General features: G+C 41.0%; 1 protein-coding gene and 1 long non-coding RNA gene across 5 annotated transcripts in view; one reads left to right on the top strand and one right to left on the bottom strand.

The window, feature by feature from the left end:
• Window positions 1-7,800, bottom strand: part of GBE1 (1,4-alpha-glucan branching enzyme 1) — a 145,564-nt gene extending 137,764 nt beyond the window's left edge. For both annotated transcript variants that reach the window (XM_064643963.1, XM_064643964.1), the window contains exon 1: window positions 7,648-7,800. In XM_064643963.1, the coding sequence (XP_064500033.1) occupies window positions 7,648-7,739 (92 nt within the window). In that variant the 5' untranslated portion in view covers window positions 7,740-7,800. The remainder of the gene's footprint in view (window positions 1-7,647) is intronic.
• Window positions 7,511-20,865, top strand: LOC135409007 (uncharacterized). Of its 3 annotated transcripts, none has more exons than XR_010427975.1 (5): window positions 7,511-7,679; window positions 8,098-8,359; window positions 16,844-16,975; window positions 18,202-18,415; window positions 19,397-20,865. It is a non-coding gene; the product is annotated as an uncharacterized LOC135409007 (long non-coding RNA). The 3 variants fall into 3 exon arrangements; XR_010427974.1 differs by having other exon boundaries at window positions 7,517-7,679; window positions 8,098-8,279; XR_010427973.1 differs by lacking the exon at window positions 8,098-8,359 and having other exon boundaries at window positions 7,539-7,679.
• The last annotated feature ends 4,890 nt before the right edge of the window (window positions 20,866-25,755 follow it).

Genomic DNA, 25,755 nt, shown 5'->3' with positions numbered 1-25,755 from the left:
TTCCCAAATCTGCACATCTATTACAGTGTACATTTGGCATTTATCTTAGCCACTTCATGCATGTTAATTATATCATATAAATTTTACAGTTTTTTGCTAAGAATTTAATATCTGGGTTTTCTTACAGGTAAAGCTAAATGGTTAGCTCTACAACCGGTCATAATTCATGCATTCTTGGACAAACAGGCGCCTAAAGATTTAAAGTTCTACCATATTTTATTCTTAGGATAGTAGGGAGGTTTAGGGCCCCTTGACCTTGCAAGGGTCTGTTTTATTTCTTTATGGAGGTGTAATTAAGTTTTACAATCCGTTTATTTTGATGTAATCACCCACTTGTTTCACAAACCACAATTATTTATCACAGCCCAGAAATAGAGAACTGGTTCTCTTCAAGTCACACAGATTTGCAGCCACCCTTCAAGATCAATGAAGTCTTTGTTGGCTTATCCACATTTCTAGAGGTCTTTTCTTGACAAAAAAGGTGGGGTATGGTTTTGAATGGAAGGAATTAAAGAAGAAACACTAATAAGCTTGAAGTCCACACTCTGCTAAAGTATTACTTTGGCAGGATTCCTCCACTTTTCTATTCCTACCATAAAGGATATCATCTTTAGTTTGGCCTATCATACCAGCACCATTTGTAAGTGGGGAATTCACATCCCAACTGCACTTTAAAGACTGTGGAACACACAAATCACTCAATGAATGCAAGGCCAGTTCATATAACAAGGACCAAAACTCACATTTCCCATTCCACAAACTATACACATCACAGTTAATTTGGTGTGACTGAACATCCCTCAGTTCCTCTTGTAGAAACAGGCTACATTTTTTTAAACTTGGCATAACCTTTCACCAGCAGTACTCCCACTACTCTGGAGGGAATAAGTCCACCCTTACTGGAACTTCATGCTCTACTCTGAATTATTTCCTCTATCACTAAGCACAAGGGCAGACATACCAGCAGTAAGAGAGGCAGCAGAGTGAGGATACAAGGGAACCAAAGTACACCATGCCTGAACAACAGCTCCAAAAAAAAAAAAAAAGGAGGGTGTCAAGCATAAAGCATTAGAGCTACCTCCACATTCAAGTAACACCAGTCAACAGAATCAGTAAGTAACTGTCAGTGAGGCTTTTTTGTTGTTGTTTTCAGTATATCAAGAGCATAGGTTAAAATAAGTTTAGCACTAGAAATATCCAAGATTAACGGAACAATTTCAACATGTTCACACAAGGGAACTAATTGACTTGGGTTCTTTCAGGGGTCCTCAGACATCTATTTTGTCAAGGGTCTATCCCAACACTGAATGGCAAATAATGTCCAGACATTGGTAAGGTGCTTCCAAGAGCAGCATCTCAGAGGCCTATTCTTTCCAGTATGGCCAGGAATCATCCCCAATAACTGGCCTTCAACTTCTTAACATGAGTTGCTGTAAGAATATCAAACTGTCAGATACTTGGGGAAGAGGGAGCCATATTCTACAAAGAAACTATTTTTGCTGAATAATTTTTTTTCCAGATGAAAACTCATGTTTTAAACATTTTAAACCTGATCTTGTTGCACTTGACACTTTGCCTCAAGACATTATTTTCTTTTTAACCTAATGAATAACTGTCTGAAGCAAAGTTTCAGAAGTACATAGCAAATGGAAGCATGAGTGAGAGGTTTTAGATCTCTGACACTGCACAAGTGAAAAGGAGCTTCTTTTGTGGGAGACAGAAGATGAAGGAACTGCTAAGATTAGAAGGCATAGTGGGAGTAAATAAAAGGTAACAGGGAGGCTGGGAAGAAATAAGTGTCTATACATAAATACTGAATATGAACAGAGGGGAAAAAAGCACCTTACTGAGACAGGATGTCAACTTAAGACAGTCCTCCATAATAAGAATGCCTTCTTTACAGTTTTGAAGTAGTAAAGAAACATGCATAAATACCTGACTTTAAAGTATTCAGCAAGACAAAGCTTTTTCTCGCTACTACAGTGAGATAGCAATCAGGTTCCTGGTCACAGAATATAACATTTTAAAATTCCAGGCAAATTCTCAGAGCCCATCCAACATGCTCAGACATGCTAACACCACATAACAGAGCTGAGGGGGCTTCAACTCTTTTTTGCATACTTTAATTTGTATACGGATGCAACTGCTTCACTAACAAAATGCAATACCTACATCTTAATATTTTGCTGCCTTTTTATAAAGTAGGCAGCTATTAAGACAATTGGCAACTTGAACCTTTTGATGAGGACTACACTCAGACACACATACACTAGATGTACATTGGCCTACGTAACTACTTCCTCACAGACTTAAAAGTTAAGGTCATCGGTGATGTAGTCAGCTGTGCTTGTCAGGGTTAGCAACCAGAATGCACACGAGCATTCTAGAGAGTACCATAATGCAGGATATATTCCAATAAATTGTCAGGGTTCTAGAATCAACAGAAGTCTACTGAACTTACGAGATGACACCAAAAACAATAAAAACACAGCAATATATATGACATTGTTTTTCATAAACATTTAGTTCTGCACACCCAATACAACAGTCTGTATGAGACAAAACAGAAAAGGAAAATCCAGTTTTTCTGAGTTGATAGCTTGGTTCCCTACACTGATGATACATAGTGGTTGTGTTCATTTGTGACAGATCACACTCCAGTCCTTCTCCCCTCCCCATCTTCATCTAAAACTAGGATTCCAGCTATGTCATTCTTCAACTCCATTCCCAAACTTGCTAGAACCCAACAGCTGCCTTCCTACTCAGCCCTATCAAACCCAACCCGACACCTCTTCATTTTCAATACCTCAGTCAAGTACCCACCACTCTGTTCCTTTAAAATAGACAAAAAAATACAGAACCATAAAGCAGCATTAATCTGATATTAAGCACACACACAATGAGAGATACAACTGGAAGAACAGAAAGTCCTTCCCTTTTGTAAAAGTGGAGGGATGTAAGAACAATACTAGAAACCTCTGAACCAAATGACAGACATCTTGGTAATTCATACAGCTACAAAAGCCACTGAGTAGATGTTCCTATCTTCCCTGACACTTCAGAAGCAATGGAACATTCTCTCTCTCAATCCATACATATGATCAAGCACTACGGGAAGCATTTTATCTAACTGAACAAATCAGTGTTGTTTGAAGATAAAGACTGAAGCTATGTATTGGTAAAATTTTTCTTATCTATTCTATAAATTGAACTACTCAAAAAAAGCTTTCACCAAGGACTTCATAGTCAGGAGATTAGAGGCAGTTGCAGGGACTGGTAAAATATAATAAGCCATCCACATTGTTATAGCAGAAAATTCTAATGGGCAGCACTTTCTAAAACCAGTTTGTAATTCCATAAAATGCAATTACACCACAGGCATTAATGGCTTTAATTGAACCAATTATGCTCTAAGAGGTAAAAGACTAAAAATACATACTAAATTATACAAAGTCTTTAGTATAAATAACACTTGGGAGTTAACAAAATACCTGTGGGGAAACATATCACAGATGGTCAAACAATGTAGCACAGTGATATCCTACACAAACACTATCGCTTGGCGATTTTTGTTTGTTTGTTTTAAGTAGATTCTTGTTTAGAGTTTTGAATAGTGTGTATTTGGGTCAAGGCTGAATGTTCACTATTTATACATCGATTTTCTCCTTCCCCAAAGAAAATGCTCCCTCCTCAACTCAGGGTCAAATTCAGACATTCGGAGAAAGGAAAAATTATGGATTTCTATTTTCTCCATGAACACCATTTGCAATAACATGCCCAGGCATGACAAAGTATTGAAAAGGGAATGTGACCAGAGGTCTCTTTCTTCCTATCTCATTTAACTATGTCAGTCCATACTCCATAACTAGGTCCTACCATCACATCTTAGGTATTACATCTTTAGAGAAGCCCTTTGTTCCCATCAAAGCACTCACTCAGTGTTTCTCAAGGCTTTATGAAAAAGAGAGAAAACAGTCAGCTGCCTAAAGCGGTAAGTTACACTTTAAGAGAGGTTAAAGGCAACAGTCCTTGAAAGTCAAAGGAAAATTTTCAAAACTTGAGGCAACATCATGATTCATTTCATCATGAATCTGGCAACTCTCAAAGTGAATCAGTATAATCACACTACTGCTGAACCCAGGCTGATGTGACTAAGGCCTGTCCATCCTTCAGCAATCCCCTCCCTCCAAGAACAACAAAACAAAGCTCAAAGATGTCATGAAGACATGGCCACCATCCTGAGGGTGAAGGAGCACAGCACAGGGCAGGAGAGGCAGATGTGAACCTCAGGAGGAGAGGCCTGCACTTCTCAAGGCATAGACAGGCAAGGACACACCATGGCTTCTGTATAAAGGCAGCTTCTTATTCCTGGCCTGTCTTCTTCTACCTCTGGCACACAGGTAGGGCCCCAGGGATGGGTTTCCTCAGATTAGGTATGAAAAAGCTAACCTGAGGAGGCATGGGTTGCTGATATCTATCTATAATTTTAATCTAAAGGGACAGGTGGGGGGAGTGCCTAAAGAATAAGCCAGGCTGTATTCCAAAGTACTGAGAGGAAAAAAGATAAGAAGCAACAAAGTTGCAGCAAGGGAAGTTACAGTATTTAAAAAAAGAATTTTTTGCAATGAGTGTAGCCAAACACAGGGAGAGGCTGCCCAAGGCAGCACACCCTCTGAGACACAGCACAAACCAACAAGGTCCTGAGCAATCCAATCCAACAGAAATGGCCTGGCTTTGGCTGTGAGAATAAACCAGCACCACCAAGTTAGCTGTGCATTATACAATAGCCAGGCATACACAGCTATAAAGTTTTCCACTAACAATAACAGGCCATGCTAATACAGTGCTATGGATAGAAGAGCAGAAAGACTCAAGCCTAAAGGGCAAGTCAGCAACTCGCTGATGTCACTGCCAAAAATAAACCCCAAGTCTTTTATTTTCCTCTGGCTTCTACAGAAGAACTGTTACTGAGCAAGACAAAGAGAGGATGATTTCACATGTTTCTGCACAAGGCATAATACAAGGATCTTCACAGACAAGTGTTTAGAAAGCTTTGATTCTCAAGCATCCTTAATCCTCTGTCAGTCAATCAACTCTTAACACCCAATTGCTTGACAGCACAGAGCATGTTCCTGATTGCTTCATCACAGCCTTTTCCTACACCATGTATGGTGTAGGAAACCAGATCCATTGAGTTACTTCACAACAGTCCCATACCACAGTGATGGGTCACACAACCACCAGTCAAACACATCAGGACCCTTCAGCCTGGAATAAAGAGCATGTAGCACCACACTGCTTAGGATTTCATGGACAGTGCACAGAGTTGTGCAGGGCTGTTCACCACCTCCCCCAGCACAGGAACTGGACGTAAATAAGAAAGTCTCACATACTGAAGGTCCCAAAGAACTGGCTCCTCACACAAGCATCAATTAGGCTGCAAAACTCCTTTCTCCTGGGCACTCTTGATGAAAGGCCTCCGACAAAAAACACCTGAAGCTATTAAATACAGACTGAATCACAACTCATAGCACCTGGAATGAGCACTGCATGGAGACACCAACAGGTATTTTCCTGTGCTTACGACTCCTCCTCCTTGGCACTCTCTACCAACCACAAGATGCACTACTTGTTTGGGCTTAGAACAAGACATCTAATTTACCACAGGTTGCCACAAAAGTTTTCCCTAATGTTTTTAAACATTACACGTTTCCACAATATTTCTATGGCAAGGGACCAGTTGGAAGTTCAGAAGCCAGAAAGTGACAAGATACAGACAGGACCAGTTCAATGCTCAAGGTGTACAAACCTGAGAAGTACACAAACATTTTGCAAACTCACTCTGTTCAGTGCAGCTACCCTATCCTCAGAAATACAAATATCATTATCCACAATCACTTAGATGACAGGCACATTTAGGAAGCCCAAATGTTTTAATGAATGGTTTTATTAAGAGCCAGACCTGCCCACTTATTAATTCCTACACCCTGGCACCCCACTGAAAGAATTAGGTGTTTTACAACACTGCATGCGTGACTAGAAGCTTGTCAGGAACCATTGTTTAAAACACTCAGTTGTTCTGCCATTAAGAGATTACTACATACACTGCAAGTCAGCCTAATAGTTTACTTAATCCTTAATCCCATTTTAACAAGATCTAGCCTTACCACTATTCAATACCAGAACCCCAGAGGACAGACATCTAGTAATGCTAAACCATGTAGAATACAGCAACAGAAAAAAAAGAAAAAAAAACAGACTTTGGGGGGAGGGAATCGAATTCCTTCTTGCATCCCTTCCACACACACAGACTTTTCCACACTTCTGAGCTACAGGGTAGTATTACAATTATTTTGATTATCAGAGGATTGCTAGTGAAACACAAGACATAAATGTGTGGCACAAAAGCTCCCAATCACTCTGTTCTCTCGGCCAGTGAGGCTACAGCAGCTTTTTCAGGCCTGCAGCCCGGCTGTGCAGGACACAGGCCGCCTCTGCCTGAGCTGCTGCTGGCAGGCTTTCGCCCAGGCCCCGGCCAGAGGGTTGGTGTCACAGTTCCCATCGAGAGGCACAAAAAGAGGGATACTCAGACCGACAACCTGGCACCAACCTAACGCATGCTCTGCTACTTCACCCACCGCAGGTCTGCTGAACAGCTGAGCTGGCGGTTCGGGGCTATCTCAAAACACACGCCTGCAGGAAAATTCTCCAGAAAGATGAGATTCAGGAGCAGTTTCTTTACAGATTACCACAGCTAGACTGAAAAACACCTTTATTAGCAACAGCGGCTCGGCACACCACCCTTGTGTACTGACTGCATCCAGCTCTGGGTGCAATCCCCTCCCCAACACAGGAGGGGCATTGACCCGTTCCAGCAAGTCCAGAGGAGGCCACCAAGTTGATCAGAGTGATGGAGTATCTCTCCTATGAGGAAAGCCTGAATTAGGATTGTTCAGCCTGGGAAAGAGAAAGCTTCAGGGTGACCTAATTGTGGCCTTCCAGGACCTGAAGGGAACTTACAGGGAAGGTGGAGATGGACTATTTGCAAGAGTGTGTAATGACGGGACAAGGGGGAACAGATTCAAACTGAAAGAGAGCATGTTTTGATTAGACACTGGAAAAAAATTCTTTACTGTGAGAGCCAAGAGGCACTGGAACAGATTCCCCAGGGAAGCTACGGATGCCCCATGCCTGGAAACGTTCGAGGCCAGCCTGGATGTAAATTCTGAGTAACTCAGTCTTGGGGGGGGGGGGGGGGGGGGGGGGGAAAGGGGGTTGAAAAATAGATGATCTCTAAAGGTCTCTTCCAGCCCCGGCTACTCTGTGATTCCACGATTCTCGCAGGGTGCCCCAGCTGCGCCCCACGGGGCCCGGCTCGCCGGGGACCCGCCGCCGCCCCAGCGGCGCAGCCGGGAGGGCCCGCGGGGCGCAGCGCGGACACCCCGGGGCGGGACGTGCCGGGTCGCGGCGGGACCCGCCGGCCCCGCGGCAGAGGCCTCCCCGCAGCCGCCCAGCCCGGTCGAGGCCCCGCCGGGCCCCGGCGGCGGCTCCGCCCGCACCGGAAGGGCAGCGGAGCCGCCCCGGCCGAGGGGAGGGGACAGCGGGGCGGGCGGGCGGCTCTTCGCGGCGCTCCCCCCACGGCGGTACCTGCGCTGGAAGTCGGTCCGGAAGGGCGTCAGGTAAGGGTCCCGCTCCAGCAGCCGCTGCAGCTGCGGGGGCTCCTTGCTGGCGGCGGCCATGTCGCCGCCGCGGGCTCCGCCTGCTCCGCGCGGCCGCTAAATACCCGCGGGGAGGGGGCCGGGGCCGCTCCTGCCCATCCCCGCCCGGCGCCGCCCCCTGCCCGGGGCCGCCCCGCCCCGCGCGGCCCTGCTGGGTTTGGCAGCCCCGGTGTCCCGGAGCGAGCGACACCAAGGGAAATAAAAAAAAATCTGCGGTTAAAAAAAAAAAAAAAAAAAAAAAAGGCATCTGCCCGAGCCGACCCATCGCAGGAGGAGGAGGAGGCGGGATGGCGGAGGGAGGGGGGGGTCTGCCTGCCGCCGGTCCGCGGTTCCCCCGATTTGTTTTCTTAGTGGCGCTTTGATGTGGTTTTTTTTTCAGCGTGTCAGCGGCAGGGTGAACTCTGCGTTCCCACATTCACACACACAGACGCAGCACCCACCCCGCAGCCAACAGCACCACCACCGCCCCCAAAAGTGATTTGGCATTATCGTGAGCGCTGGAATAAATTTCTCGGCTGGCGTGCTCACAGACAGCTCAGCAAAACAAGACTCGGGGCATCCGTGAGTTTATCTCGTAAACACCCCTGTCTGTACAGCAAAAATGTCTCTTTACCGGACGCATAAACCAAATCCTGAACAAAGTAAGATTAATTCAACTGATCCCAGTGCGACTCTAAATGCTGAGAAGCACAGGTAGTTTTTGGTAGCTGTGGAAGTTTTTGACCTCATATCAGCATGTCTCGTTTTTTGGATAGGCCACCGAATATCCAAGGCAACTAATCACCAGCCTGACCATGCCTCTAGGCCAGCACTGAGCACTTTTATTTAAGGTCCAGCAATTTTGCTTTGTTTAGACATGTAGTGAGAAAGTTTATTTAGAGGCCTCTTTTGAATGCTTTTCAGCCATGGTTAATAAACTTTTCAGGTCCTAGATACCTTACTCGTTTCCACAACCATCCCCATAATTTTTAGCCTCGGTTTGTAACTCATCCCCCCTATCTTGGCTTTCTTGAATTTAAGTGCTGCTTCCCCTTCCTGTCTACCAGATAAATAACAGGACAGCGTGTGGTGAACAATTCATTTATTACATTACCCAAAATTGGCTACAGTGAAAGTTTCTGTATTGATTTCTTTCCTCAACAGTGTGTGTACATTTAACTACACTGTATTTCCTTGCAGCAGTTCCTATCTACACAGGCAAAAATCCAAGTATTTATGTCCTTTTTTGCTTGTGGACGGAGTGCAACAAGTGTTCTCTGTCCCAGGAATATGTAGGGCAATAGTCATACTGTTTACTAGAACAGTTGCACCAGCAGGAGGCCCAAGCAGTTTTGGTTTGCTTATTGTGGAAGTAGTATCTATGCTGTAGAACTACCTGTCATATCCAGCTCTGATAGATCAGGGTTTCTTTTTTCTTTAGTGACCACCATTTCTTCAGTCTGCCTGGAGACTGAAAAACTGTTGTTAAAATTACCATTCTGTATGGCAGTGATTTCAGTGCATGTGCTAAACCAAAGTTTAACAAGTCTTATCCATCTAGATTCTTGCCTCATGATATGTGCATCGTGTTCTTTTGCAAATGGGTCACCATCATTCTCACAGTCAACTAGTGTGGCAGACTAAAAGGAGGAGAGAAATTCCAGCTGATTAGCAAGAGCCAGGAAATTGTTCGGTTTTTGCTTTGTTTTGTTTGGGTTTTTTTTACAATAGTTGCATATTACCTGTGCTGCTGCTTTGGAGCTTCTGGGTGTTTGGTACTGGAGAGGCCACCTGCTGTTGAAGTGGATGTAGGAGAGCAATTCCTGTAGTCTTTGAATGCACAAGTGCTGGAAACAGAAGCTTCACACTTAACACGGTCTCTTTGGTTTTATTAATTGTCAGGAAGCTCAAGCAGGTTCACAACAGCATTATCAGCTGTTTGGCATAAATACAAGAGAGAGATTTAGAAATTAGCAGTTCGTGCAGGAATCTATCCGTGGCTTGCACCTCCCTGAAGACAGGGACCCCTTTTTAACCTTCATTTGGAAGTTTTTAAGTAGAAATGACACAGTATCCAGCCTCATATACAAGCAACATTGTACTTCAGGAAGTTAAGTTCTGCAAATAGCCCATGTCCCTACAACAGACAAAGCCCTAGTGCTATATTTAACACTCTGTGAACTGGGAAATGGATAACCATACCGGTTTTGTCTACTCATGTTTCATTTTACAACTTGGGCGTGATTTTATCTGCCTGCTTTATCAAAAAGTAACTCAAAAACACTAAGGCATACATTATTGTGATCATCTATTACACCATGAACCTGTTGAGACTCAAAGGCCGAGGCTGACTCTCAGAACACTGCCATTTAGTCCTCTACCTGGAGGCAAAAACAGCAGTTCAGACAATTAATGTTGTCCCAACAGCTGAATGTGTCTTTGTGCATTTGTCAGAGGTGGATACAAAGCTGCCAGCTGCTGCTGCCAGTAGAAATAGGAAGAGGAGGACTGTTGGGTATAACTGCTCTTTTGTGGGGACAGCAGTATAGGACTGGTGTCTAAGTTGTGTGTCTGGCACCCAGTTACCAGTAGGGCTGGACTTTATCAATTACTCTAAACTAGTCTTTCAAAGGATACTCATGCTTAAGTTATGTATACTTGAAAATTTGGCATAGCAATATTGAGCGGTAACTGTGCAGTTACAATTATTATAACATCAATTTAGATGAATATGAAAAGATCAAACAGAAATCAAAGGTTTGGATTAAAAGCCACCGAAGATCTTGAAAGCATTGAAGAGAAAAATGTACCCCTGTCATGCAGTACCTCCATTTTGATGCACTAATATTTTGCACTTACTTTACAAAAGATGGCAAAGATGCTGAACTTGAGGAAAAAAATTAGGAAAAAAAATCCTTTTTTCACTAAGGCACTGATTCAGATTCTCCCTCATCAGTAATGTCTGTTCTTATCTCAGCCAGAATGGATCTGTGCAGTTTCTGGCCTTGACTGGCTCTTGCAGAACCAGTCCCTGAGTTTCAGGTTCTTCTAAACCTTCTAAGCGGCTTAGAGCAGCCCTGGTCCTGGCCTGGCTCTGTAAGATGCTTCTAAGCCTGTCAGAGTCGTCTTTGTTGTACAGGCTTCTGTTCTGCAGCTGTCATGGATGACTCCTAATTTACAGACTGCCCAATCCCACAGTTCAGTCTGTCTGAGAAGAGATGGCAGGTACCAAAGACAGCAGGCTATTTTTTAATTCTTGTGTTGAGAACATTTAAGAATTGCTAATCTCTCAAAGTGACAAGTTACAAGGCATGTCCTTTGTATGTTTAAATTCAAGATACTTAAAAGCTATATCGAACATTTGTCATCATTTCTGTCTAGGCAGAACTCCTCCCAGCTCCTTTTCCTGGAAGTCTTTTTACATGTAGTTATGATTGGCCCACTTTTTTTGCTTGCATGTGAGGAGATTAATGCATTTTTTTATTGCCATTGCACCTTCCTTGAAGGTCTCTTTAAGACGAGACGTAGTCCATGAGAAACAGGAACACAAGCTGTCACTTGTGCCTATACTGGATCTCACAATGTGCACTCTCAAGAAAAAGTGTTCCTGTGGACAGAGACAGCTGTTCAAAAAGATTCATGTTTCAGTATTCCAGAAGAATGGATTCTTGAAGGATCCCTCGTATGCTTTATACAGGTGTCAAGCATCTGAGCATGTTATGGTACACATTGCAGCTTCCCACTTTTGGGCTGGCTTCTGCACATTCAGTACATAACACGAAATGGAGTTCAGAATTTGAAAGAAAATTAGCTTGCTTTGCCACATTGGCCAGCCATACTTCTCCCTGTTATTTGTCCAAGGATCCATAAGAAATTAATTGCACAATTGTCATCCAGATTCAATGCAAATACCCCCCTTAAAAAAAAAAAAAATTATCCTTTATCTCGATAGTCTTCCCAGACACATCAAACATTGGTCATGGAGATTTAGCTCATTGCAGGGAGGTTGGAGTAGGTGACCTTTAGAGGTCCCCTCCAACCCAGACTATTCTATGACCCTATGACACATATCCCTATCTTTGGATTCGCCAAGGTGAGGCACACTGGAGAAAAGAACAGGCCAGTGTTGCACAGCTGCTGGCAAACATCATGTCACAGTTCCATAATTAACACTGTACTTCAAGCAAAGAGTCAGCTGTTGGATTACGTAGGGAGAACAAAGCTCATATCCTTGAAAGTCACAGCAAACATTCCAAGTATCTGTTGGTATATCATTTATAGGTTGGGGTTTCATAAGAAATGTAGGGTATTGATATTATATTTTAAGGTTTTACCTTTGCCCTGTCATGGTATCAGGAGCTTTATACAACAACACATCTTCAAAGATCCAAACTAAAGTACAATCTGAAATACTAAAAAGCCACATTTAGTGTTGTGACATTCCGGTAAGCACAGTTGGTGGGAATGCCATTTTCACTTACCATTCTGAGCAAAATAAAAACACATTCCAACAACTTGAAAGTCCTAAGTAATGATTGCTTTCACGATATTACAGTGTTATTATGATTTGATGTCCTCATTTTATACAACAGAATATCAAAAAAATGTAAATATTTTTCAAAGTTTTTTATGCATTAATCAAGACACTTCAAAAAGTGATGCCAATTTAAAAATATCAGCAGATGCAGAAAATATTTGTTGTGAAAATGCCTGATTCTTACTAAAAAATCAAGTAAGAATTTGTGAAACACTTCACAGATACAAAATACAAGCAAACTTAAGGAATATCATGATATTTTTTGGATGTTGTGTATACCCTGTTGTTTGTATGCCTTCTATATCTATTTCTCAAAAGTAAGTACTGCCAATAGTAACAACCTTCTACAACTCCCAGTACTGCTATTTCTTGGTGTTTGCATATGTGTTTATGTTTTGGGGGAAGAACAAAAGACTTTCAGACTCTCTCCTTAACTCCATACCCACAATACTTGGCAATATGCCAACGTATGTTTAACACTTAAAAAATAAGTAGCTCGGGGATAGTTGTCCCAGAGGAACATTCTTGCTATTATTGCAGTGGGACTCTGTACCAATATATTACTCTTAAACAAGCAACTTGTTAACAGTAGCCAAACATTGCATGCTTTGTATCCAATACTCTTGGAATTAAGAATGAAATACCACAGCTTCAGCACCAATTTTGCTTTCTTGTTGTTCATTGTCAGGTCTTTCCTAAAATCCCAGAGAAATGGTTTTACCTAGGGTGTTTCTTGAAGGCTGGCTGCATTGTCTCACATTCCTGCCCGAAGCACTACAGACGTTTAGGCTGCCTGGCCTTTTACTCAGACAAGAAAGTGAGGTTGCCAGATAATCGTTCAGAGGGTAACACATCTAATCCTTCGGGAGGTCAAGTGGGATGAGGAGAAAGGAGGAGATGCACAGTGCTAATGCTCTGACAGCTCTGTCAATAAAAATTCATTAGTATACGTAGAACTATTTTAGTTTTCAAAAAGCAGAATAGTACCCAAGTTGCATTCGTGAATTTGTGTACTGAGCTCACTGCGGGGGGTGGGGAAAAGCAGGCGAATCTGGTGCAAACTGTGTGTGAAGGGCAGAACTTTTGGAAGTTCAAAATCCTTTCCACAGGCAGTCTTTTAGATCTTGACAGCACCAGTTCTGGTTTACTTTTTAGTGGCAGTCGGTGGCAGTTGACCCAATCGGTTCTTAGGTGTGACCAGTAGTGTTTTGAATGAACAGAAGGATGGGACAGTTCTTTAGTGCTACACTCGAAATCTTGCTCTAGTCAGAACACCATACATAGAACTAAGAATTTGCTGTTAGTCCAGTGAACATTTAACAGTTTCATTGTCCAAGAGGTCTGATTAACTTAGGGGCTAGGGTAGGAGGTAGAGGGGAAACCCAAAAAATAAACTAATAGTGCAATTTAACTTGTTATACAGAAAAATTTTTAGCACTATCATTTTTTCCTGTGTGGTCTTTTGTGATGATAACACTTTAGAGTCTGAGGCTATAATGATGTATAACCACTGAGCAACTAAAATTACAACTATGACGTGTGATATTCATGTTTCTGTAGGTGTTGGAGACCACAGTCTTGCTTTTAAAGTAATGGTGTAATTTGCACCTTTGCATTGCATAGGTGCCTGTCATACACTGTGAGAGAGTGCACAGTGATTTCTGAATGTATATGAACATAACTGGACCCTCCATAGGTAATGACACAATGAGTGGAGCTATTTCGTACTTGCACCTTGGTCAAATTCTGACCTAAGCAATTGTCAAAATGTGGAAAACTATAATCCTTACATGTGTAACACATGCCTTGAGCCATGCTTTTCCAGAATCTGCCTAAACAGACTATGAAGAACATCAGTCCCGTTCAGTAATCCATCTTCATAAATGCATGTCTCTCATCTCAGCAATGCTATACCTATAAATCTCCAAAGTTACCTGAATTAGTTGAACAATCATGCAAGGTTGTGTATTATAAACTTAAGTCACTTTTCAATACCCTGTCAGCTTAAGGACCCATGATTTCCACTTTTTTTCTACATGTCTTAAGAGACCCCCAGTACAATAATTGAAGGTGCAGTCCTCACAATCCCAGTGGTACAGAGCTATTCTTACAGGTATGCAGTCCATTCCCATAGGCGATTGTATTGCATGCAATACAGCTTTCCACAGGAAATATTTTATGCCTGGGTGATTCCCCTTTTCTTCTTAGAACACTCAAAATTCTGTATTTTTAAAAACACAGAAAGCTTCCTCCAAGACAAACACATGCACACAGACATTTTTGTTAGGAACATTGATATTCATGGATTTGAAAGAACTAATCTGTCTTCACATCAAGAAACAGGTTTTCTCTTGCTTAGAGATAAATCCTTTAGCTTGGATCCTTGGTCTCCTATTGCTCAGGTTTATATCATGCTCTTGTTTTTAAAATCAGCCATAGCATTTGAGTTAAAAGTGGTATGGCTTTCAGTTTTCCTGTATGCATGTAGCTTAATAAAATTATACAGTAAAGAAAACTAAGTGATATGCAGCTTAGAGTGTGAATACATTTGGAAGAGATTGTTTATACTGTGCTGTGTAAACTAAAATGAGCAAATATTATTAATAGTTATCTAAGTTAACCAGGCTAAAGCATTTCCCTCAGTATGAGTTTGTGAGGATATCCTGTGTTATATGGGTAACTTGGTTTTCCAAGTTAATGCAACCCCAGCTCCATTAGAGTAGTTTAAGCACAGATGGATCTCAGTCAGTTTTCCTCAGTTCAAAACACTTTTCCTTTTTGATGTCTCTTTGCACTTTCCGTTTCTCTCTCAAAACTCTCCCTGGATATCTGCTTGAATATCCAGCTTCTTTGTTTCTTAGCACTTCATTCTCCTCCTCTGCCTGCTTGACCAGCATAGCCCTCTGAATTGTGCAGGTCACAGCCTGTGCCAAGGGTTCAATCTTTTTACATCATATTGTCTTCTCAGGCAGCATCCAGGCTTGTCCCACAGTTCCACCAGGACAGCAGGCTATCCCCAGGGATCAGGCTATTCTTTGGTGTCTGTAAAGGTGAGGCATAAGCAATCAATTCCCTTTATCCTTTTGCCAATCTGGTAGGGGCCTTGTTGGAAACATTGTCCCAGTGTCACCTCTCTTTCACAGTTTTCCCATGTTGTTTCTGTGTGTGTTTGTTCTAGGTCTGACTGTTTCCTTACTATAGTATTTTCTACCACTGCATATGCACATGGACGACTTTTCCACTTCTGTTCACTTTGTCATCCCCTTTTTGGCACTTTTACCAAAGAAGAATATTTGACAGCAAATGCTGACAAAAAAAAAAAAAAAAAAAAAGGCAGTTTTTACAGCTTCTGAGCCATACATGCTCATGATTTTTTTTGTTTGTTTGTTTTTCTGGTTTACCATTATTTATTGTCCCCTAAGTCACTTCTCTCATACGGGTTGCCAGCTCTTTCTGTACTATACCAGTGTGTATAGGCCCTAAAACTAAATGCATTTTTGTGTCTAGGACATCCACTACAAGACCTTAAAATGCACTCTAGTCCTAATTCAAGGCCTGTCTATCTCTACTATGCACAAAACTTTGAACAGAGGCTGACAACTTTTTCTGCTTCTAATACATCTCTGCTTTCTTTTGGCTTGTGATCAGTTACCAAGTGATACAGTCTTTCAAATTCTGCTCCCCCTTTTAAAGCTCATACTGTGTTACACACCCACTCACAGTTGCTGCTGCAGGAACTGGCTGATTTGAACAAATCTGTACCTCAAAGACTTAGTCCGTGCTGAATATGTCATTCCCTCAGCTCAGCTGTTTCTTCTAAAAAGGAGAGGAGGGCCGATATTTCTAGGAGCAGAGTGGACATGTCAAGTGAGAAGTCAGATTAGGTTTTCTCTGTGATTCCCCTGTCAGTTTGCCTGGTTTTGTCCTTCATAGGTAGCCATAATAAAACCTCTCTGTACTCAGCTGCATCATGAGAAAGGAGCAGAGATCTCTGATCACATAGGACTGTGATTAGAGGCTTTTAAAGCAACAACCAGCAAACTTTGGGCTTCCATTCAGTGTCCATCTGTCACCATCTTGCTCTGACTGCCTTCTATTTTCTCCTCTTCCTCTCAGATCTTCAGCAAACTAGCATTATCCAGGACAAAGACTGCCACTTAGCCAGGCAAAGTTTGCCTGGAGTGAGTCACAGCCAGATCATAGAGTGATGTAACTACTGTTTCTCTGCTTTCCTTGGATCATTAGCAATCCTGGAGTACCTGGGTTGCCCTGAATTCATCTGTTTTACAGCAAAGGAGGTAACTGCCTGAACACAGGACTGCACACCTGCTCTATTCATTCCCAGTTTTCTATGGTGACTGTAGGCTTCCCTACAAAAGTTTTGGCAGAGGCTTGGTTGCTCACCAACGTACTGGAATTGTTCACAAACAGGTTTGCCCATGTTTTTCACTGATTTCTTACACTCAAAATCTTGTGTAGTACACCATATACACAGTGCTAAGAGTTTACCATTAGTCCAGTAAATATTCTAACAGTGTACATTATCTGATTAATGCAGAAAAGCCTCACTTTTCTATGCTGTAGTCACCTTTCCACAATGTGCCTCTAGGTCCTGAGCTTGGCAGTCTTCCTGATGCAGATGAGAGAGGGGGCTTGCTTTAGGACAAGTCTTCAGCCCCTGAGGTCTTCATGAGAAGAACAATGATGTTGCTGTTGCAGGATTCTAATTCCTCAGTCTGGGGTACGTTTGGTTTTATTTTTAAAATTTTCCTTGCACCATCTGCTCCCATCTCATTGATTCCCAGCTAGTTCCCATATTACACAATATCTTTACTCCAGGGCTCTCAGGAGATATCTGCCATCCTCTGCAATTTTACTCCACTATTATACAAACATTTACTCTACTAAAATCAGTAGTTTCAGCAATATAAAACTGTAATTCTTAGAGGAGAATCCAAGAGACAGGTAAGAGACAGGTTGATTTTTCAAATTCGCAGTAGTTTTGCTGAAGTGCATAGTCAGCAAAGCTGTATAAAACTGGAGGTCACTGCATTGTTAAGTTCAGATTTGTCATTTAGCTACTCAGTTAAAGCATCTATAAATGGAAGACATCACGAATATTTATAATGATGCAATATAAAAGTCTCTTTTACAGCCTGTCTGCAACTTAGTAGTTTGTCAATATAGAATATAAAACTTAAACCCAGTAATTCTTCCAGTTTGTTCTGTTTTTGTAGAATTTGCCAAATTTATGTTAAAATCCCAGCAGACATTACAAAAAGCCTTATATCTGTGACTGTTAAGGCCATGAGCAAATATACTAGTTGTGCACTACTCTATTACATTAGCCAACTGTTGATAAATATACTGTAGAAATACTGAAATATTCAAAATGCTCTGTTCTGGGGAAACTTAACAACTATTTTTGTGTTGTCCTTTGTTCCAGCTCTTTTTCCTCAAAGAATTTGAAATATTAATAATTGTGGAAGGATAAATGATAATTATAATATAATGTTATATAATATATATTATTTTATTATATTATTATTATATGATAGATTTGCATGTATTGTTAAATATATATATTGATATAGATATAAATTTTTGCCTTAACATCAAACTTTTATAAATTTAACATTTTTTTCAAACAGTGATACAGTTCACTGTCTCTGGTCAATCAGGTTGATAGTAGTCAAAAAGTAGCCATAATAGTACACTATAGTAGGAATAGTACACTATAAAGTAAAAATCTTTTCAAAGGTCTTTGATGTCTTACTGCCATTAAAGCTTAGTCTCATAAACCACACCAAGTCCTCTCCTGACACATTTCTGTTGGTCATTATCTGGTCCCTTTTCTGTTTAGAGTTAAGGCATTAATTTATGCAAATAAAGAGATTTCTTCATTCATAAGCTAATTGCCCTCACTGCCAGAATTTTTTGTTCTATTTCCTCCTTCTGTTGTTTCAGCTGCACATGGTTAAAATACTGAACAACTCTTAAAATCCATGGTTTCTCTTTTGCTCGTTGACCTATGGACTCCTTCAGCTCTCTCCTCAGTAACTCCTGTGTTGTCATCTGATTCAACACGTGCACAAGGAAAACTTAAAGAATGAGCTGAGTCATTCTCTAAATCGGGACCATCCTCCTCTGAACACAAAACCTTCCTCTGCAGCACTTAAGGGCAAGTATTACCTATGTGATTTTACACACAGTATTTTAGCTTCTCTTACTTTAAATTACTTGTGTGTTTACCTGAAATGCACATAGTTTAGCTGTATCCACCAAAATTTTCTTTGTGTCTGTATCATTTGTGTTACATAATGCCAAAACCTTATTCATCCTTCTCACTCCTATGTTCTATTTCCTTTGGGTTTTTTTTCATTTCAAAATAGACTCACATCTTCACTGGATTGTTTTTCATACATATATGTAATATCTGTGAACTGTGACTACTTTGCAGTCATTCAGGAACCCTCGAGTCTCAAGGAACATAACCTCCTGTACAATCACGTCATTATTCCAATCATTCCATTAAAAGATGCTCACAGTGAATATCAATCTAGCTTAAGTCATCCCTTATACCTAACATTTAAATAACTGACTAATGAGGACATACATTAGACACCCTGAAAGGGAGGAAAAAGCAAGACCAAGGGCTTATGTCTTATTATTTTCTTAGCACTATAAAATACCTTACACGTTCTTTGCATTTTTAAATGAATGGACTTGCTTTCAGTTTTGTCTCTGTGCCTGCCAAAAATGTATGCTCTGGTAGGTTGAAACCACTCTAGCACTACTACAAGTGATTAGAACTATGATTTTTTCATGTTTATGTCCAAGTTGCTGGGTTACTTGCAGCTCTGAATAAGATTTACAGAGGATTCCTAAGAGCTCTGTATCTGAGTTGTATTACATTGCTTGAAATAAAACTTTTCAGCACATTTTTCTAATACAATTCTTTTCACGTTTGAGGAATTTTCATGCTAGCTCTGTTATTATAAATACTGCCTTTATGAAATTTTTAATATCCTAAATTAGTACTTTTTCTTTTTTATTTTTTTTCCTGATTCATGTGCTTGTATATTTATCTTTTGCCTATCACAGGTTTGGGGTTTTTTTTTTTGGTTTATCATTGATTATTTTTTCTCTTTCTTTTTTACAGTAGGTCATGTGGCATTGATATGCTTAAGGAATTTAAAGTTGCAAGGAAGAAAATTGAGCCACATGTCAATGGATGAGATTGGCTTTATGGTTTCTTCATGATCTCATTGCATGTTGGTGAAGGGACAGGACTGTGAAATATGAGATGCAAGTATCATCAAAATGTGTCCCTGGTATTGCAAGGAGTTGCAGAAGGAGCCATTCCTTTTCTGCAAAATGAAACATGAGCATTCATAACTGTAAAAACCAAAACCACTGCCATTATGTTTCCTGTTTTTCTAATGTCCTTTCTATAGCATGAAGTATAGATATTCCTATTAACAATTTAAAAAAAACCCAAAAATAAAATAAAAAAAAATACAAGCCATCACCTCTTGTCTCTGTTTTTCTTAAATCTAGAAATGTTTTGCAAATTTAACTTAAAATGTTAGTCAAGTGCCTTGCCCTGGTTTTTCATTTTTAGAATAAACTGAAGTATTTCAACTTTCAGTGTCTATCCTGCTTGCTCCCGTTTGTATGTTAGGGATCAATTTTTCAGAAACATCAAGACCTCTTTCAACACTGACACAGCAGGGAACTGAGGTGGGTTCTGTTGTGTTTCTGTAGCAAATTAAATTCATTTTATTACCTGTTCAATACTCTGAAACATGAAAACAAGTATTTTTCTAAGTTTGAATCAGGTACATTGTGCCTTTCAGGTTAATGTATTTTAAGTACTGCTTTGAGTCAAGTTTGCACATTAACTGAATGAGGTTTGATTGGTTGTATTCTCTTCATTCTTTTCAAGAAAAGTCTTTTGCATTTTATATTAGCTCTGTCACTAAAAAGTATAAAATCTTCTCTGATAACTTTCCATTGTGTTAGAGAAGATTCAACAAAGCCTTTAATTTCTTTTGTCTTACGTTGTAAACAGGGATAGTTAAGGGGGAAAACAAAAAGTCTTCCAAGGATATGGTATCTGCCTGTAAAAATAATACTGTCGTTTATGGTTAGAGATAACATGCAGAGGTTATAGCTGTGTGAGCTATTTAAAAATCAAAAGCAGCACAGTCAGAGCATAGTTGTGTTTCGAGGGGCAGTACATACAAGTTGTCCCTCAGGAACATATCGTTCTAAAGTGTGACCAAATATAATTATTTCATGTGGTGCCACATAATTGAGATGACTTGGAATTCCCCCTCTTGTAACACTTTTGATCTATCTGCTAAGTTTGACAGGGTAAGGTTAAATCTCCTTCTGCTATCATGTATTGGAAAATACTTCTGATACTAAGAATAACTCATTAAAGGTGGATGGAAAGTCTCCTTTTCTAATGTACATATTAATTACCATAACCCTCAGTGAATTTATCTTTGCTGGCAGAATATCATACCTTGCTGCTGTATCTAAGAAACTTGAGTTTCTTGTTGATTAAAACTGTCACTTGCCTGGAATAACTAGATCCAATAAAGTAAAAACATGGGAAGTGGAGCAAGATTTTTTTTAAATATACATTTCTGTTCTAAGGAAATCAACTTTCTTTTTAGAGAGATTTGGAACTGAACACAGGACTTTTGAGTCAGTAAGCTCAGATGATACAATCCACTGTTCTTTTGGACCTCTTATTCCCTCTGCTGAATTATTGGTTTGCAGCAATGTCACTCATTGCAGAAAACATGTTAGTAGGTAAGCTTACTTCGATCTTAGAATTTAAAGTGAGTGATGCCAGAGACATCTGTGGCCTGGAGGCAGAGGCAAAACGCTCCTTTCTCCCTGCAATACACATGGAAAACTCTTGGTAAGGAAGAAGAGCTGGGGAATATATACATCACCAGTCTGTATGTACATCACCAGATCTGTGTCTCTCTGTTTCCACAGGAGCTCCCTTACCTTTTTGCATGTTCTCTGCCCCAGCACAAGGAAAATCACTGTGTAACCACAGTTTGAGATGTGTGCTACAGGGCCTTCTTCTACAATCATCTACAATGATTCTTTGACTCACCTCCCAGAGTGCAGTGCGGGGCGAGTAAAAATATCACGGAACGGGTCAGGTTGGAAGGGACCACAGTGGGTCATGCGGTCCAACCTCCCTGCTCAAGCAGGGTCATGCCAGAGCACATTGCACAGGATTGCATCCAGGCTGTTCTTGAACACATGACACAGGATTGCATCCAGACTGTTCTTGAATACCTCCAGTGAGGGAGACTCCACACCCTCTCTGAGCAATCTGTTCCAGCGCAGGATCACCGGCACAGTGGAAAAGTTCTTCGTGTGCATCAGTTTCTGCCCATTGCTTCTTGTCCTATTACTTGGCATCACCGAGAAGAGCCTGGCTCCATCCTCTTGGCACCTCTAAATATAACCCTAAATGATTAGTAACATATGCAGCCTTGTTTGGCTTTCCTTTCAGCTGCTGAAATAAGATACTGGTTTTCTCTAAGTGTATGTAGATGGATGTCTGGAGCTTGTGAACCACCAAATGTGGGACTTGTGGGATAACTGTCAGAGCTGCAAGGCAAACAAGAAGCTGCAGAGCACTGGGTAGTGACAGTGCTTGTCTAAAATTCAGTTAAGGATCCGCTGCTCTTAATGGGAAGGGCAATCCATCTACAGAGTTTCCAATAGACTGGGCAACTCCATCACATACATCATCATCACAAAGTGACAAAGTATAGAAGAAAGATCTCAGTACACCTTCAAAGCACATGACACTAGAGGAAAAATTGCAAAATAAAATTTGCCCTATCTTATTAGAGCTTGGCCAATTTTTTAGCAGAAAACTAACAACTACTGCATAATTATTTAAATACTTAACTGTGTCCACTCTGGGATTGAAAGCATTAATTCTTTTAGAAACTTTTTCCCTAGTTGTTTAAACTCTTTTCTGTGAATTTGAAATCTTGTCTGTGCATAATTTTTGGTCTGTAGGTAATCCAGAGCTAATCCTAGAATGGCCTGGGTTGGAAGGGACTTTAATAATCTGAGACTAGAATTCATATCTTGAAAATTGAGTGCCTTTTTTCGACTAAACTTGCATGATATTCCTATTACCTGTGGATATCTAGCACACCACCACTGCTAGACATTTTGGCATGACTAGTTCAAATGCTATTTTGAGTTATTTTTCTCTGATGGTCATTTAAATTTTTTTTGTTTTTGTAAGGCTGTGATCATCAAAACCCAAAAGGAACATCAAATCACTGAGCATGTTCTTTTACCAATTTACCAAAATATTCCCAGAAATGTTTTTAAGCATTCACTGTCTGGCAGAGAGCACTGCCTTTACATCCAGTATCACTGTCTCCCATGGGATCAGCACAGTTGCTGGACCTTGCCTCTGCCTAATCTCCTCAGTGCACAGTCTCTCTGAGTGACAGGGCTCTGCTGTAGGTCCTGCTGTAGCAGAACTCCCCTGAGATGCTCCCCTTTGAACCTGTTCAGCCTACAGCATCCTATATTCTTTATTTCTGAATATAAAGCTCCTTCTCATAAGGGCTTCCCTTAAATGACTGGATTTCAGTACGTTTAATTCTTCCAAGTTCGAGTGTCTTACACCTACCACTTTTTGTTGGAGCCCAAAGAGGCACCTCTTTGCTTCTAAACTCATTAACACAGCAAGCCAAGGGATGATTTGCCTCTAAGTGGCACTTCTCTCCAGCCTGCAGTGAGTTGCACTGTCTTACAGAAGAAAGCAAAATGTTTCGCCATCTGTGGCTTGGTGTAAAGTTTATCCACTCCAATACATGAAGTAAGTCATCTTGCCAACAGTATGCCAAGCAGTATTGCCAGGAGTCACAGGTCCCCCCCTTGGAAACCATTGTGTTTGTCACTGCTGCTCTGGAGAGGCAGCCACCAGTCTCTTTCCCAGGCTGGGTTCGCCCTGAGTTTGGGTTGTAAAACTTAAAACTGGAAAGCAGGGCTGTAAACTGGAGAAAGGCAAAGTAAGTCATTCTTTAGCAAAGAATCCCACCATTTCTCTTTTCATAGCTCGTAATAAAGTCCTGGAAATATTGCCAATCACATTGCAAATGAGCCTGCTTCCTCGGTTCTTTAATAAATTTCAAGCAAATTCATCAGGAAAATATTAAGCAGTTGAAGTGAGATATGTGTAACATTCATGAAACAGTTATTCCCCCATGTTCTAGGAAAGTCAGAGGCATTTACCCTGCTGGTGAGCTTTTACTTGGCATAAGGAATGATCCAATTATGACCCTTTACTGGTAGCTAGAGAAACCTAAGGCTGTTTATTTTAACTACTGCACTAACCAAACATGATTGTTTTTATTGGAATGATTCTTGGTAGTATAATAGAAGGCAAAAAGGGATTTTTTTTTGGCAGACCTGATCCTTTAGCCACCCTAGGTAGGCATCTTATGTTCATCTTTCTCAAAGAAACATCTGTAGGAGAAGTGGTGGCAATCTGAGGCCTCAGAAGAATTCTCAAGGCACAGCTGACAGATAAGCCAGTTTACTGTAGTTCATTTCCTATCTACTTCATGCCACTCTACAGCATTATTCACTTTTCTCACCCTCAGGACTTCAATCTTTTTTCAACCTGCCCTACCGAAAGGCAGATTACAGACCTTATTTAATCCTGAAGAGCGAGGATGTTAATTGGGTTGAAAATGGTAATGATGCATCTAATTCAGTCTTATCTGCACTGCTCATCTTGCTCTCAGGACACCTGAGTGCACCTGCATCCCAGAACAGAGGCTTGACCGTGTATTTTTCTGTGTCACACCCAGCTCCTCCTTTGACCCATTATCAATGGCACATTACCTAGTGCATCAAAAGTGAATCTCACAATATTTCTTCTCATTCTGTTTCTGAGTAAGAGCAGGTATGTGGTCAAGACATTTTTTATATTTATTGCCTCAGTTAAAGCATAATTAGTTCCATGAAAAGGAAGGGGATTAGCCACCTCCACTTTAGCTAAAACCTCTGACACCTTTACATTTCAGACTTTTTCAGCTATTTCAATTACCAGTCAAGGAGGGGTTTAAGTCTGCAATGTAATAATACTTGCAATTACTAGTAAATAGCATTTTACAGCATTAACTAGTCTGTCCTTACCACATCCATTTTCAGGCAGGCAAATAAATGTTATTATCCTCATTTTACAAACACATTGATTAAGTGACTTACCTAAAGGCCACACATCAATTTCAATGTCAGTGCCAAGATTAGCAGAGAGAAACTTCTGCATTGCAGACACAAAAAAGTGATCTGTATTATCAAGCCCACCCCTGACCACCCCCCCCCAGAAACAAACAATCCATTCTTGCTGTGCAATCTAGAGAGCAATTACCCTCCTCACATCCCCCATGGGCTTTGTCCACCTGGGAAGCTGCTCCTCGCTGATGGCTCAAAATGGTTTCCCAAGTACTTCTCTATCATGGGAAGCTTTTCCATCTGCCTCCTGCCTTTAACACAAGGGTTGGAAGGCACTGCCTGGAGAACCTTTGAAACTCCCATGTTGGTGCCTGAGCTTGTGGAGGCAGAGGGGGAGAGAAGGGAAAGGGGCTCATGCTGCTCGACAAAGGCAAAGTGAGGATGAGAAATGACATGAGGAAGCAGCAGGGCCAGGATTCATTAGAAATTAGGATGATCTTTTAAGATCTCATTTTAAGAGATTTTTTTGCCTCTCCAACCAAGAAAATTTTCAATTTAAAGTTGTCTACAACAGGTACAATTATCTTTTCTATTGCTGCTGTAGCTGCTGTTTGAAAACTGTGGTAGGTGCAATGGTAACGCTGGAAGGTGGATCTTCAGCTCTAAAATGCAGTAGCATCTCTAGCCCTCAGTCTGCCAAGCTATTCAGTACATTGCTGTATTTTAAAGCTCCTGCTTTTAAATTTGGAAGGAGTTTTGGATTTGACCTCCATTGCCTGGTTTAGACTGACAGACAGACCTAAGTGATGAGTAACAGACCTTCCTGTGTGCATGAACGTAGAGCAAGTAACACCACAGCATGCAAAAACCTATTAAACAATACTGAGTTTCTAATGGTAAAAATCTACTCTGCTTATGGGCAGTTATTTCTAAGGAAGAATGTATGTTGGCTGTATTTGTTTGCCATCTAGAATAAGTCTCCTTGCCTGGAAAAACAAACCAAACAGAGACACCTGGGACAGCACTTTTAACAGCCAATTAAGGCTATCTATGTGTAAGGGTGGCAATGTTTTGTTCTGATTTAGGTACAGGTCGAGAGATCTTCTTTACCCAACTTCTAAATGTGACAGGAAATCAAAGTAATCATAAATCTTTTGACCAGCAGTACTATAGTTCATCAACAGGTAAACAAATCTGCCAGGAAAGCCCCCGGTGTCATCTGCCAACACCTGAATTTGACCTAGTCATCCAAGCTGATACTGTGCCAAT

This window comes from Pseudopipra pipra, chromosome 2 (genome assembly GCF_036250125.1).
Source record: "Pseudopipra pipra isolate bDixPip1 chromosome 2, bDixPip1.hap1, whole genome shotgun sequence".
In the NCBI taxonomy this organism is placed as follows: Eukaryota; Metazoa; Chordata; class Aves; order Passeriformes; family Pipridae; genus Pseudopipra; species Pseudopipra pipra.
The sequence above is the reverse complement of the archived record's forward strand: the minus strand, read 5'-3'. Positions and strand labels throughout refer to the sequence as shown.